The sequence below is a fragment of the Psammomys obesus genome, unplaced genomic scaffold, assembly GCF_907164565.1.
Source record: "Psammomys obesus unplaced genomic scaffold, mPsaObe1.curated_primary_1811, whole genome shotgun sequence".
Taxonomy (NCBI): domain Eukaryota; kingdom Metazoa; phylum Chordata; class Mammalia; order Rodentia; family Muridae; genus Psammomys; species Psammomys obesus.
In genome coordinates this window covers 2,057,003-2,072,481 of record NW_026596125.1, presented here as the reverse complement: position 1 = coordinate 2,072,481, position 15,479 = coordinate 2,057,003, and the positions used below count along the sequence as shown (strand labels likewise).

The 15,479-nt window shown below is 48.1% G+C and overlaps 1 protein-coding gene across 1 annotated transcript in view; it reads right to left on the bottom strand.

The window, feature by feature from the left end:
• Positions 1 to 282: 282 nt before the first annotated feature.
• Ubtd1 (ubiquitin domain containing 1) overlaps positions 283 to 15,479 on the bottom strand; it is a 52,553-nt gene continuing 37,356 nt past the window's right edge. Inside the window, exons 2-3 of the mRNA XM_055591573.1 lie at positions 2,515 to 2,742; positions 283 to 1,331 (exon numbers count right to left, since the gene is read on the bottom strand). Coding sequence (XP_055447548.1) covers positions 946 to 1,331; positions 2,515 to 2,742 — 614 coding nt within the window. The 3' untranslated portion in view covers positions 283 to 945. The remainder of the gene's footprint in view (positions 1,332 to 2,514; positions 2,743 to 15,479) is intronic.

Here is a 15,479-nt window from a genome sequence, read left to right as displayed (position 1 = left end):
CCTTCTGAGGGGCTCCTTCACTCTTGCACAGCTGCCTCCCGCTCAACTGTCCCAGCAACTGCTGTAGGAGGCAGCCATCTCCACTTTAAAGAAAAGCAAAGTGCGTTCGGAAGTGAAATGGCTTTTTTTCAGGGCCCACGGGAACACAGAGGGGTTGGATGAGATCAGGGCCCACAAGAAGCAGGTCGGGTTGGGTACTCTAGAGTGTCCCTCTGTAGCCAAACCAGCAGGATCTCTGGGCTCCACCATGCTGTGAATGCAAAGGCAAGTGCTAGGCAGGAGAGGAGCAAAAGGCTTTATTGATAAAATGCAGATGTGTCTGTACACAGGGCCCTGCTGGGGCCATGACCAGGCTGCAGACCCCACCCTGCCTGGGTTACAGTTGGGGATGGCCCTGTGTAGATCCCTGCCATAAAGCCTGGCTATTATGACCACCTGCCTCACCTCTGCAGATTGTGCTGGGTGCAGGAAGAGACAGAGAGGCCCGCATCATGCTCCCCAAGCCCTGGGGCTCACTGGTGATTCCCTCCCCTCCAGGGGACTGGCACTGTGCCCAGGACAGAGTCACGGTGAAGGATCAAGGGGGGAGACAGCAATTTCTTCCAACCCTGAGCAGAAAACTGGAGTGAGCACAGTGGTGGCACCAGATGACAGATCTGGGTTCCAGGTTTGCAGGCCGGCCCCCATGGCTCCAACCTGTGGTGGAGAGCGCCAGGTGTATTTTCCCCAACAAGGTTGGCAAGGCCTGGGTATGGCAGGCAGCACTGCTCCCTGGGTGCTGAACACTGGTGGATCCAGTGCCCTGGAAGGCAAGTCCCTTCACAGCTCACAAGAGCCACACAGCAGGGTGGCAGGAGGCGCCCCTGAAGAAGACAGCAGCACTGGAAGGCAGCGGCAGGCTGCAGGGGACCTCCACAGCCTCTCCCCCCAGCAGTCAGCTGCCTGTCAGTCCTGGGGGGGCGGCGGTTGGTTGATGATGACCTGGATGACAAAGTCTTTCTGAATCTTGGTTTCCTGGAGCCGTGTGCGGTCTGTGAGCAGCTTCCCAGAGAAGAACCATCTCTGCCAGGATGGCTCGATGCCCTCCTGGCTGTGCAGCTGCCTCTTGAGTTGCCCCACTGTGTCAGGCAGGCTGGCATTGAGCCTCACGTCCTTGCCTGTGGAGAGGCGCACTTTCAGCGGGAATTCACGGCGCACACTAGGGGTGGGCTCCGGAGGCTCCAGGCTCTCCTCCTCCGTGTGCTCCAGCAGCAGGTTCACAGGTGGTGACAGGCAATAGATGGGCAGTTGGTAGCGATTGCCCAGCTCATCATAGCATTCACAAAGGGTTCCTGTGGGAAAGGCAGAGCCATCAGTGTATCTGGGGACCTGTGGCATCACTGGATGCTGCGTCCCTCAAATTCCTATGTTGAAGTATATTTGGAAAAAAATAAGGTTACGTGAGTAAATAGGGCCCAATATGATAGGATCTGTTTCCTTACAAAAAAAGGCCCAAGGGAGCCCTCCTCATCCTTTCTCTTCGTGCCTGCCAACCATGTAAACTAAAAGGCAAGAATCATCATCAAAACTAAACAGCTGGACCTTTGACCTTGGACCTTTCAGCCTGTACAACTGTCACAAACAAATTTTAGTGTTTAAGGAACCCATCTATGTAAGCAGATTAACTCACCCACTACTACTTCACAGTGCCCAGTCTTACCCATAGTCAGGACTCTCTGGGACCTCCTTATGACCAGAAGAACATGGGGCTAACTTCCTGGGTCCATCAGCTCTGGCTCCATCAGCCATGGCATGTTACCTTCCATTTGTTTAGTCAACATTCTGGCTGAGTGCACATGCTAGGTGCTGGGCTGGGCCCCAGGCCCTCAATGGAGTAATATAATGCAGACGGGAATGCATTTGCTTAGTCCTCATCATCCCTTAAGTGCTGGTACTGGACTGGGTGGCAGTAATCACACTCTGATCAGTCCTCTGTGGTTACAAGTGGATCAGGCACAGATGTGAGCCTTGCCCTGCTCTGGACCACACAACTTTGAAGGGTCACAAGTTGACACAGGAAAACAGTCAAGACCCAGTTAGCACAAGGCTCTAATCAGTGCCTCAGATGCTCTGAGGCCCTGAGTGCCTCCAGCAAGCCTTTAGCCTGTAGTTTTATTGGTGTCATTCCGTCTTCTCATTAGGCAAAGGGGAAGCCTGTCTATGCCTCCCTCCTCTTCCTCCCTCCTTTGACAGTCTCATGTAACCCAGGCTGGCCCTGAACCCGAACTTCAGATCCCTGTGTCTGCCTCCCATGTGCTGGGATCACAGGCATGTGCTACCACACTTGACTTTCTGTCTTGTGCAGAAGGAGTTGTTTAAACGAAGAGAGCCACACAAATCTGAATACCCCTCCATCTCCACCAGCTTAAATAGAAACTACTGAGATGTGAGCCGCTGGGCCTTTCCTTCACCTCTGTGCTAGTGGGCCCCAACCTAAGTCCTAGCAAGGACAGAGCCTGGGCCCTGCCAGCTCACCGTGAGGCAGGGTGATGCTGGCTCCATCCAGGATGGCCTGAGCCAGCTCGTGGTCGTTAGCTTCAGCAGCATAGGCAGCAGCCTTGAGGGCATCCCAGATCTCCTTGCGGCCCTCAAAGGCAGGTGCTGTGTCCCAGAACTCATCTCGCTTGCTCCGCAGCTGCCCATCAGTCATGGGATAGTCACTCTTCCACTTGAGTCGCTCCTTCTTCAAGGGCTCATTGCGACCTGTGCAAGACAGATGCAGAGGCTCAGCTTCTCTGAAGCCACTTAAGCTGTAATTTGCCCTCTCTCTCCTTGGCCTCTCAGGCATTTTACTGCACTGTTCCCTGTGTATTCAGGGCACTGGGACACTTTCTGAATAACAGGGAAGAGTGTGGAAGCCCAAGTTACAGATAGGAAATAAAATCTTCAGGCAAGTGTGTTCTTGTCTCTTTTATTTACTTATTTTCATTTTATACGAGTGCACCATGTACATGCCTGGTGTCCAAGGGAACCAGTAGAGGCTGTGAAGTCTCCTGGAATGGAGCTATGGATGGCTGTGAGCTGCCACATGGGAGCTGGACCTGAAGCTGGGTCCTCTGTAAGAGCAGCAAGTGCTTAACCACTGAGCCATCCCCCTAGCCCCTGAGCCAAGTACATTCTGTACAGATGTACCTCATCTTACAATGTACCCCTAAATCCATTATAAATTGAAAATACTGACACAGGAATGCACCTAGTGTCTGTAATATACAGATCATTGCAGCTTAGCAACACAGTCCAGGCTGAGTGTCAGCTGTCCACGAGCAGTGGAGACAGCTGCTACCCAGCATGGGGAGGATGTCAACCCTGTACATCGCTAGCAGAGGAAAAGATCAAAAGTAAAAGCTGAAGTGTGGTTTCTACTGATTGTCCATCACTTCTGCATCTTCTGAAATCAAAAGACCTTGGGCTGATGGAATGGCTGGGTGAGTAAAGGTACTTGCTGCCAAGCTCATGACCTGAGTTTGTTCTCTGAGCCTCACATGGTGAAAGAAGAGAAACAACTCCTGCAAACTGTCCTCTGATTTCCACATGCATGTGTGTGCATTTAGGAAAAAAATAAAGAGAGGGGCAGTAGAGGTGGCTCAGAGGTTAACAGCAGTGGCTGCTCTTCCAGAGGTCCTGAGTTCAATTCCCAGCAACCACATAATGGCTCACAACCATCTATAATGAGATCTGCTGTCCTCTTCTGGCCTTCAGGCACACATGCAGGTAGAATACTGCATAAATAATACATAAATAAATCTTAAGAAAGAAAGAAGAAGAAGAAGAAAGGAAGAAAAATAAAGACAATGGAAGGATCCTAAGTTAGGGACTGTCTGAACAACCTTTGCTGTTGTTAAAGGTTTATTTTTTTGTTTCATAGAATTTCTCAAGGCTGACCTTGAGCTTTCTGCTGCCTCAGCTTTCTAAGTTCTGTGCCATTGTCTCTAACTTGTTACAGGACATTATCATCTTGCTCTTCGATTATAAAGAAGTACATGTTTAACATAAAAAAAAAATCTGGAATCAATACAGATGGGTTAAGAATAACAGAGTAAGACAGTGAGACCAGGTGGGCTAACAAGGAAAGCACAGCTGTGTTCTGGGAGCTGTGTCCCCTGTCGGCCAGGATGCCCTTTGTGGTTGATCACCTTGAAGCTGCAGCTAGGCTCCCACTGTACACTATCTATGGTGCCAGTGGACTTTCCCGCTCTCACATTTGTGCACTAATGACAGGTCTGTATCTTCCAAGTAGCCCAGCTTCATTATAAAACACTCAAAAGTGACTTTGGCCCCTCTTTTGAGCTATTCAAGAGGATCATGGGAATAATTACCTTACTAGGAATATCCAGCCCCATGATTTGGGAGGGGAAAAAAGGGTCATCATATATACATGAACAGCCAAAGCAATGCCTTAAAGTCCACAAAGCAGAAACTAATAGGCCCCCTTTGCTTTTTGAAATAAACTTCAGACCAAAGCTGGGAATGATGCTGAACGTCTGTAATTCCAGCACTCAGGGAGGCAGAGGCAGGCAGATCTCTGTGAGTTCAAGGCCAGCCTGGTCTACAAAGCGAGTCTAGGACAGCCAAGGCTACACAGAGAAACCCTTTTTGGGGGTAGGAGGGAGTACACTAAGGAACTGTCTTGGAAAACAAACAAACAACAAATAAACCCCTTCAAACCAAGAAGGAACTCAGTAACACCAACCATTTATAGCCAAGTACGCCAGAACACAGGTAAGTTCTTTGAAATCTAGATCTGTCTTTCACTTAAAAGAAAAAAAGAAAAAGCTTTCTGCATGCTAGGCAAGCACCCTACCATAGATCTACACATCCAAACAACTCAACGGAAACACCAGGAGCTTGTGTTGTGTCAAAAATTAAACAGATACTAAATGCACGACTTTTTTTTAAAGATTTATTTATGTATTATTTATACACTATCCTGTCTGCATGCGTGTTTGCAGGCCAGAAGAGGGTACCAGATCTCATTACAGATACACCACTTTCTGACTCCAAGCCCAGCCTCCAACCACTGTACTATGCTGCCTTACTTAGAATTCCACCATTCAAAAGAACTGACTGGCTAGGCAGTCGACGTGCACGCCTTTAATCTCAGCACTGGGAAGCAGAGGAAAGTGGATCTGTGAATTCCAGGCCAGCCTAGTCTACAGAGTGAATTCCAAGAAAGCCAGGGCTACACAGAGAAACCCTGTACTGAAAAACTAAACCAAACCAAATCAAATCAAAACCACAACCCACACAAACAAACAAACAAACAAACAAACAAACAAAACCTGTACTGTTCTCCTGTGCTCTGGGTCACATATTAAATGCACTTCTTTATACTCCTTTTCCCAGAAAGGAGTTAAGATATTTTCATGCAAATACACAATTTCAATTTTCCTTTTACTTTATATTACTGTCGACTTTCCACATGACTAAAAATTATAAACAATTTGAGGCTAGAGAGCTGACTCGGCAGTTCAAAGCAAGGGCTGGCTGTCCTTCCAGATGACCCTGTTTGAAGCCTAGCTTCTGTATTTGGCACACAACTGTCTATAAGTCCAGATCCAGGGGACCCAAAGCCCTATTCTGGCCTCCAAATGTACCAAGCAGGCATGTGGTTCATAGGCTTACATGCAGACAAAACATTCAGACATATACAATTACTAACCTCTTGTTACTCTACCATGTAATTATAATGAATTTTTTTTTCTTTTTGTATTTTTCTGAGGTGCATCCATGATCTAATAATTTAAAAAATCGCAACCAACCAATTTCTACAGCATCTGAAGAAAATAATTTTTTGTAAGTGTCTTTTTCTTGGTCCCCAGTTCCAAATCGTCTCCAAGACAATTCCAGCCCATCGTCAAGACTGAGGACAAAGGCATCTGTCTCAGGCATCTGGAGACTCAGCCACCTCAAAGCTGAGACTAGAGAACTCACGGGAGGTAGGAAAAGCGCTAAACTTCACCTTGACAACAGAGCAAGTTTGAAGCTGTACTCTGCAATAGCTGTGGCGGAGGCTGCGCTGGTTTGCTCCCGTCGGCAAGGGCAGGAGTGGAGTTACTCAGTACAAGAGCAAGCTACTCACTGACCAGCACTGATGTTGCCTTATTTCTGTACTCTATGCCATCCCAGCCTTCCAGCCTTAGGCAGTGGGTACCAGGAGGAGATTTCACAGATGACAGGGCAGATGCAGAGAGATTAAATGGCCTGCCTGAAGGCGGAATGGGAAGTTTTACTAAATCCTGTGGCTTGCACTTCAAAATATACATTTCCCTGTGTGTAAATGGAAAACTGTAGCCAACATCCAATGGAAAGTGCTCCTGGGAAACAAATCCTCTTTGGAAGAAAACAACTTCAAACCAGGCCTTGAAAACACCCAATAGAGGCCAGGTGTAGAAGTACATGCCTTTAAGGCCAGATCTCTTGAGTTTGAGGCCAGCTTGGTCTACAAAGTGCGTTCCAGGACATCTACACAGTAAGAGCCTGTCTTGTGGGAGGGGAAAGAGGAGACTCAGCAAGGCCAGACTGGTGGCCCATGCCTACAACACCAGTACTCAAAGAGGGTGGTAGGAAATACACGCCTGAGATGGAGGTAGGAGAATATATGTCTGAGGTCGGCATGTGTTACACACTGAGCTTCATTCCGCCCTAGGTTACCCACTGAAACCTTGTCTCATAGAGCAAAACAAACAAACAAACAAACAAACAACAATAAAGGTCACAAGAGGCAATAAATAAAGTAGTACAAATCAGAGCCAGTGAGAAGTGCAAGAACCAGGCTTGCCAGTAGTATTCTTCAGACTGGGATGTACAGCAGGTTATCAAACAGCAAAGTAAAGACATTAGAGTCTTTAAAACCTGAGGGAAAGGGGATAAAAAAAAAACCCTCACAGAACTTAAAAGAGCCATTATATAACTTCTAGAGGTTAAACAAAAAGTCACAGTTCACACTTCAGAACTGGAGAAGATAACAGCGGAGGATGCAAACACTAAGGAGATACCCAGGAGCTCAGTGGGAATGGCTCAGTGGGCAAAGTTCTCTCCATGCAAGCACAGGAAGCCGAGTTCAGATCCCAGCACCTGTGTGAACATTGCCGTAGAGGCCAGCCGACGCAGCCCAGCGAGCCCCACGTCACTGAGACCCCGTCTGAAAGCAGGGTGAAGGGTGCTAGAAGAAGACAGCCAGCACAGGCCTCTGCACACATGCACCACCATCCACATGTCCATTCCCCTAGCCTGACCTACATTTAGTTCAATCCTAATAAAGTGGTTCTTTAAGCTTGAGGACAAGTTCATAGTGATGAAAAGGGAACTACTCTAGGGAAGGCAAGCTAGAAGTCTCAGCCACTGCCTGGGGGAGAAGAATGGAGGGAGAAGGGAAAAGCCATGCTGTTTTGAATTACCAGCATGGCAGTTCCCCACAAGGCAGCAAAATGGCAGGGATGGGGTCTTTAGAGAAAGAGTAAGGTAGCCCAATATATCAGCAAAGCATACTTAGGTTCTTGCTAAGATCTGACTGAAAATGAAAAGTCACAATTTTCTGAGAATTTCAGTGCGGCTTGGCTTATAGCGACTGCCACGAAGTTTCTTTTTAAAAAGACTTACTTGTAATTACGTGTTTATGTGTACATGTGTGTGGTTGTATGTGTGTGTGTGTATGTAAGTCTATGTGTATGTAAGCCTATGGAGTCCAGAAGGTGCTCTGGATCCCTGGAGGTGAAGTTACAGACAGCTGTCTGCTGCCAGATGTGGGTGCTGGGAGCCCAACTCGGGTCCTCTGTTAAAGCAGCATGTCGGTTTTTAGCCACATGGCTATTTATCCGGCCCTTCAATGAAGTTCTTAACTGGGAGTTTTCTCCCAAGGAAATGGAAGGCTAATTCTAAAATTCTTATAGAAAGGCTGGAGAAACGGCTCAGTGGGTAGGGGCACTTGCTCTGCACACATAAAGACTTGAGTTCAGGTGCCCAGCATCATGACAAAGATAGATGCCTTAAGAGCGCCTGTAAGCTTGGCATGGCACAGCAAAGACAGAAGAATCACTGTTTTGTGCTGGCCATCCCATCAGCTCAGGTTCAATGGGAGGCCCTGTCCTAAGGGAAGAAGGTAGAGGGTGATGACAGGGGGACACCTGACAGTCTCATATCACACATACACAGTTCTACACACATAAAACAAGAAAGGGGGAGGGAGGGCAGGAGGAAGAAAAGGAAGATGGAAGGAAGGAAGATTTGTGTGGAAGAATAAAGCTACTTTTGCACAAAAATACAGTGGGATAGCCTGCATTTCCCAGTGCTACAGTCATCAGAAATGGACAGACATAGGCCACAAGAATAGGAGAGCCCAGAAATGAACCCTACACCCTCTGCCAACCACAAAAAAACAAAACTAGATCAATACAAATGGTGTGCTGTGGAAACAGGAGTGCATTTTGGAAACACAATTTCGGGATGAACTTTGGTTTGAGGATGTTTTTGCCTTGAGCAAGGATGTAGCTCTCCTTGTGATTTCTATGCCCTTTGCTCCTGTCTCTTTGGGCCTTTGGTGGTGCTCACTCCTTGAACAGAGCTGTGATACAGGAGGAGCCATGGCTAGTGGCAGGGGCACCCTCCGGGGCACCCTGGAGCATGAGCGTCTGCCCTCTGTTCAGTGCTCATTGGCTTCTTGAGCCTTTCTGTGGTTTTCCTGCCTCCTTTATTGCTAGATGTATTTCTTTCTAGTCTTTCTGGCTGTCTGCTGCTCCTGTCTCCGACAGAGGTCGGGTTTGGTGCACTGCAACTCCTAACCTGTTGAGGACTGAGAAAAAGGATCTAACTGAGGGTCAGCACTGTCTTTTTTCCTTTTTTGTAAGACAGGGTTTCAGGCAGTCTAGGATGGTCTTAAATGTGCCATGTAGATGAGAATCTGGCCCTGCACTCCTAACCCTCCTGCCCTAACCTTCCCATGCTAGGAGTACAGGAACGTGCCTTGCTCCCATGCTCTGCTAAGCACAGGCTTCCTATAGAAGCCACAGGTTAGCTTTTCCAATGTTACTCAGCTGTGCCTGACACCACTGAAGTTACTGAGCTGTGACCCTAAGGACACCTGAACTATAACTATGTACACATGCCTCTCTCGTGGGTATACTCTGCATAAAGGACCAATCTTTGCAATAACATCCTTGTGGTGATTTGCTGTGCAACTGTGAGAACCTGAGTTCAAATCTCTAGAACCCACATAAAAGCAGGGTATGGCAGAATGATGTCTGTGATCTGAGTTCTTCTATATCACCTTGAAAGCCCACACATGTACCTGAGATGCTGTCTTTGTTCACAGCCTCCTTGGAAATACCACTTTTCTCATAAACCTCTTAAAGTAACCTCCATAGTTTTCTCCTCCAGCCACACAGCAGCTGACTGTCTGGGTGTCACTTACACATTTCTCACTCATGGATTAACCCTGCACACTCTCCAAGTACCAACGGCACCACGCTGACCCTGACACAAGGCTTTATGAGCTTCCTCATCCATGGAGGGTCTTCTTGGCATGAGAGAGAAAGATAGAGTGGTAAGGCAGGAGCAAAGGGTAGCCAGAGTTAACATCACAGAAGCAAGGAGCTGGGCCAGTTAGTTTTCAGTGTTGTTCTCCTCTGTGGCAGCAGAGGGCAGGGGCAGCAGCTCTGGGCCAGTATGGCTCTTTCATCCATGGGTCAAACACAACATAAAAATACCAGCTCTCCAGGCACAAATTCGAGCAGGCGTAGGAAACATACCTGGACATCTGAGCCCTACATACTAGCGTATAAAATCAGACAAATCCAGATAAAACACACAAGGAAGGTTTTCATCTAAGCATGTAAGTTCACTGATGACAGCTTTTTAATTTTACTTTCAAGATATTTTATAGGTAGTTGAACAAAACAAAAAAACAAACTGTGGCTGGAGAAAATTACTTAGTAAACTTAGTAAAACACTTGTTACATAAATGTGAGGACCTCACCCAGGCGGTGGTGGCACCTGCCTCTTTAATCCCAGTACTAGGGAGGTAAAGGCAGGCAGATCTCTGAATTTAAGGCCAGCCTAGTCTACAAAGCAAGTTCCAGGACAACCAGAGTACAAAGAGAAACCCTGTCTCAGAAAAATAAAACAAACAAAAAGGCAAGGACCTTAGTTCAAATCCCCCAAACCCATGTAAAAGCTGGGCAAGTTAGTGCATGTCTGTAATTCCTGTGCTTCTACAGTGAGATGAAGACCACCCCTCCCCCAAAGCTGAGGGCCAGCTAGGCTGGTGTACCCAACAGAGACTGATTCAAACAAGATGGAAGGTGAGAGTGATAATGTAATGTTATCCTGTGACTTTTACTAGAATACTCTGGCATGTGTACATGCATATGCACACACAAAGACAAAGACAGACACACACACACACACACACACACACACACACACACACACACACGGAAATCAAAATCAAATTGGGGGCTGGAGAGATGGCTCAGCAGTTAAGAGTACTGGCTGCTCTTCCAGAGGTCCTGAGTTCAATTCCCAGCAACCACATGATGTCTCACAACCATCTATGAGATCTGGTGCCCTCTTCTGGCGTGTGGGTGTACATGCAGACAGAATGCTGTATACATAATAAATCTTTAAAAAAAAAATTTTTTTTTGTCTATATCTAGGTATTGGTGGCAGCCACTTTGTAACAATGAGGAAAGGTTCTAGAACAGCAAGTGCCCTGTGCCCCAGCTTTTGCTTCTAAAAAAGTACGCATAATTATGTAAATAGTAAAAAGACTAGAAGAATTTATACTGAAATGTGAACAGTGGCTATAACTGAATGGCAGTTACCAGTGGATTTTGTTGTTGTTGTTGTCTCCAAGTTTTTTACAATAAGAATTAATTGCTTTTGAAATAGGGTTAGCGTGAAAGTTGTTAATAAGCACAGAGGACACATGTGTTTTGGGGAGCAGCCAGAAAAAGCTGGGAGAAATTGGGAAGCCAGTGAGTGGGGCTGAGGAGGGTGGTGAGCCAGGAAACAGAGAGCCACAGCTCTAGAGTTTCAGCGCTGGCAGTACAATCGGTTTTGTCCAGGGCCAGGGCGAGCTCTGCAGGGTTAAACAGCAAAAGCACCCAGCGGCAGCTCCTTAGGACTCCACTTGTCCTGCATTAGCTCCAGTCAGAGCTGGGGAAAAAAAAGGCTCCCTGCTCTGGATGCAGGCCACAAGTGTTCAAGCACAATAATTAGTGGTCTAGTCACAGCCCCATGGGAGGAGGTAGAAGAAACATGTACACGGTCCTGGGTCTAGGACCGAGTGGGCAGGTAATAACAAAAGATAGCTGTGACTGGGCAGAAAGTGCGTGTGCGCCTAGAGCCTGGAGCGGCGGAGCCTCAGAGTGACTGCATAGCTCCTGGTCAGAGGACAGCCCTGTCTTAAAATTAAAAGCAATCAAAAAGGCCTTGGAGTCCAGCTCAGAGTGCTAACCTAGCTAATGCCTAGATAATCAAAACAAGGCCCTGGGTTCAATCCCCATCATGGGAAACCAAAAAAAAAAAAAAAAAAAAAAAAAAAAAAAAAAAAAAAAAAAAAAAATCCCTACTTGTACCTAAGTGTGGGGTACACACCTGTAAACCTAGAACTTGGAATGTAGAGACAGGATGAGCAAGAGTTCAAGATTAGTCTTTGCTGCATATGGAGTTCAAAGCCAGCCTAGGCTATGTGAAACCCTGCTTCAAAACCCAAAACTCTAGTTGTAAACACAGCAGAATAGGAGTGGAAATGCTGTGATAACACACAGGTTAACATAAATTAGCTCAACACACGGTCTCTAAAGTGGCTGCCAAGCTGACTTGGGGAGAGAAAAAGAAAGCAAAGAGGGCACAGTGTCTGGGCTGAGGGAGGATAATGATGGCGGCTGCTGTGGCTTGGCCTGGATAATGAGTAGTGTCTGGCACTACTACCAAGGGAGGGCAGTGAGAAGGGAGCAGGAAAGAGAACACTGCCGGTCCTTTCCAACTTGCCTAGTGGTAGTAGTGCTGAGTGTGTGGGTGTGTGTCTGTGTGCCTGAATCTCCTCTGTGTGTGTAAGGGTGTGTGGTCACTCCCAACACCTGACTCAGACTGCTGAAGTCCAAATGACCACATAGAACAGGAGTTCTCAGAAACACAGGACGGGCATGGCTCAGACCTCCTGGCTTTGCTCTCAGTAACCCAGTGCCTTGAGGGTGTCAAGCACAAAGCAGATTCTCAGAAACATCTGCTGAATTGTGAATGAATGGACAGAGCAGGATGGGAGCACGTGCATGCATACGTGTATGTGTGTGTACAGGGAGGGTCTTGCTTTTTTAGCCCTACAACTCATGTATTTCTGCTTTAGCCTCTTGAGTGCTGGGATTACAGATGTGTGCCATCACACCTGCCTTCCCTTTGCTTCTTGATTTCAGACCCCAGGAGATTCTTCCTGTGGTTCAGGGCCTAGTGTAACTGAGCCCCTGAGATGCAATACTGAGCTGGAGACCAACAAAAGGGAGCAGACACTTCCCAAGACAATCCACCCAAGCCATGAGCTGGCCCTATTTATGCCTGCAGAAATCCCTCAGCTATTTCCATGCTCAGTTACCAAGCTCCACCCCAGGCCTGGCTCCAGGGATGGGGCCAAAAGTGTCCTGCCCTGAAGTACTGATTACGGACATGCCTGGGCTTGTGCTAGCTGAAAAAGAGATGGAGCTCCACACAGAAGAAAGCAAGAATCAGAGTCACCTGGCCCCAGTAATCCAGGTTGCAAAGGCCATTAGGCTAGGACAAATTCTTGAATCTCCCCTCACTCTTCCCTTTGTCCCCAGCAGTCACAGCTCAGCGCAGAAATCCGCAGTGACCCACCTGGCTAAGGGGATAAGAGGTCAGAAAAAACCACTGGCCCCAGAAGGATCAGCCAGCCTAAGAGGGTGCAGCCAGGAGAAGAGCCCAGGTAATCCCTCAGGAAACATAGTATTTATAGCCAGAGGTAGCCTGAGATGACCCTCAGAGCTCGGGGAACCTTCGATGGGAAAGGAGAGAGAGGACTGAGCTGGCCCAGCTCTACTCACTGGGGACTCTCCGTAGGCCTGTGGGCCTTGCCTCCCTGTTCCCTTGGGCCCACCTCCAGAGCTTAGGGAGGGAAAACGGTGGAGCTGGTTGCTAAGTGACAAGCCAGACATCCTAAACTGTATCTCCTCCTGGGATACAGAGGGTCTCAAGTGGTCCTGGGCAGGGCAGAAGGATCACAGCAGCAAGGATCCTGTCCTCTGGGACTCTGTGTCTGGCTCCAGGATGGCACCACGCCCAGAGCACTGCACGTCTCTGCCACCATCTTTTTCAGTGGCCTGACGCTAAGAGCCCCTCAAGTTTATCCTCCTGATCCCAGGGCCTGGCTCAGCATCTGGTGCAAATGAAGTGCAGACAGTATGGGAAAAGGCAGAATCACAGGGAAGAAAGCCCTGCAAATGGAGAAGAGAGGACTGTTTTGTGAGTAGGAAGACTGGGAGGGGAACAGAGGAGGGCATGAGGGGACCAAAGGCAGTCACAGAGTGTTCAGTGAGGAGACTACAGGACAAGGCACTGGATGCCAGAAACCAAGCCCAGCAAGGGCCGGAACCTCTGTGGTGAAGGAAGCTCCAAGTGCAGCCAAAAGAAACAGCTTTACCCAGAAGTCTCAGGGGCAGCTATGGAAAAGGACAAGGGGGCTCACAAGAGCACAGACAGCTTGTGTTTTTGCTACTCTGACACAATGTACACATTCACAGGCGGACCAACCGAAGTATACTAGGAAAAAGGTCATTATTTGGCCCCTGGCCTGAGCCCCCACCCCAGACCCTGCAAAGTCAAGTGGGAAGAGGTAGGACCCCAGAGCGGGCACTAACCAATTACCCTGGCTCACTTCCTGAAGAAAAATTGGCCTGTGTGAGCCTGAGTACAAACAAAACCCCTCATCTCAGGAGGGTGGTCTAATGTGCCATATGGCAAACAGCTCCCTTAGCTGAGGCTAGTCTGGAGGGAACAGGACACAAATGCAGTTAAACCGCGGTGCTGAGAAAGCCCCCACTCTCAAGTCCATGTGAACTTTTAAAATTCCAGCTGGTCTTTTCTTGCAGTGGCTACATTCTCCTCTTCACCTCATTCTCAGGGTTGTTTCCAAGTGCAACCGGGCTCCTGACCTGAACATGAATTCTCTGACCACAGATAATGGAGTAAGGAGACAGCCCCACCTCTCTCTGCTTCTGGTTACTTCGCAAGGCCTTCAGAGACGGCCAGTGGAGGCTAGCAAGCACCTGAAAGCGGCATCATCCTCTGCCTCGGTGTCCCCATACGTACAAACACCATTTCATGGGGCTGCGGTAATGGCTAAGTGTGGCCACTCTGCCTACTGCTGAAACGAAAAAGGTTCTGGCAGCAAAGCCAGTCAATACCGCGCACTACCACGATGCAGTTAGAGGTCAGCATCTTCGTGAAGTTGCTCTGATTTCAAAAACTTGAAAATTCCTGCTTTGTACTTCCAAGTGCAGGGGAATGCAGGGGTTAAACAAGGTTAAATTTAACAGGGACAAAGAACAGGCTTGATGGATGCTGCATCCTGCAGACCTCATGGCACAGGGTCAGCGTTTTTGCTAGGGTAGAAGAGGGAGATGGCAGCTAATAAATAAATCAGGAGCTCCTTGGGGGTTGCTAGAAAGGTCTCCTGTATCTGGCCAGCTCCCTTTGCTACCTTGGGACTGTAGGGAGGGAGGGAGAAAAGAGGAGAGCTCTCTGCCACTGCTTTCCACATAGGGAGCCCAGATGCCTCAGCTGATAAAGGGGGAAAACCCAGTATCAACCAGGCCTGAAGAGCCATTGTGGACTCTATATTCCTTGGTGTCAGGCATGACATTCCATTAGCACATAGCATTGAAGGTAAGGGGTAATCTTGAAGCTGAGAATGACACCTTAATTTCACCTAGCCTTAGCACTTCATTTTACTGATGAGGGAACTGAGGTTAAGAGGTAAGGTGACTTGCCCTGGACCCCAAAACTGTTTCCCAGGTGTGTGTGGCATAACTTCCTTCTGTTAAACTATTCCACCAACAGAGCAAGCTAAGTTCTAACTGGAATATGAAAATCTCTGGAGCTGAACAGTTATTATGGTGGAAAAGGTGGCATGGAAACAGAATATGAACAAGACGACAGGAGCTAGAGGTCCAGCCCAGTCTTCTTAATCCTGGGTCCCAGCCTACCCTTAGGACTGGGTGCCCAGGTCCTTTGCAGGCTTGAAGAAACACAGACTCAGCAACGAGCTAGACTCCAACTAAGCACACCCGGTTTAGGGCTCAGTAGTGGAGACCAGCTTCTCAGCTCATACAGCAACCCTGCTTTGAGCAACTGCTACACCACAAGGAGGCCAACTTCCATTGCTGGATGGATCTGAAGGCAGACAGCAAACACTAATTCTAGTTACTCCTCAC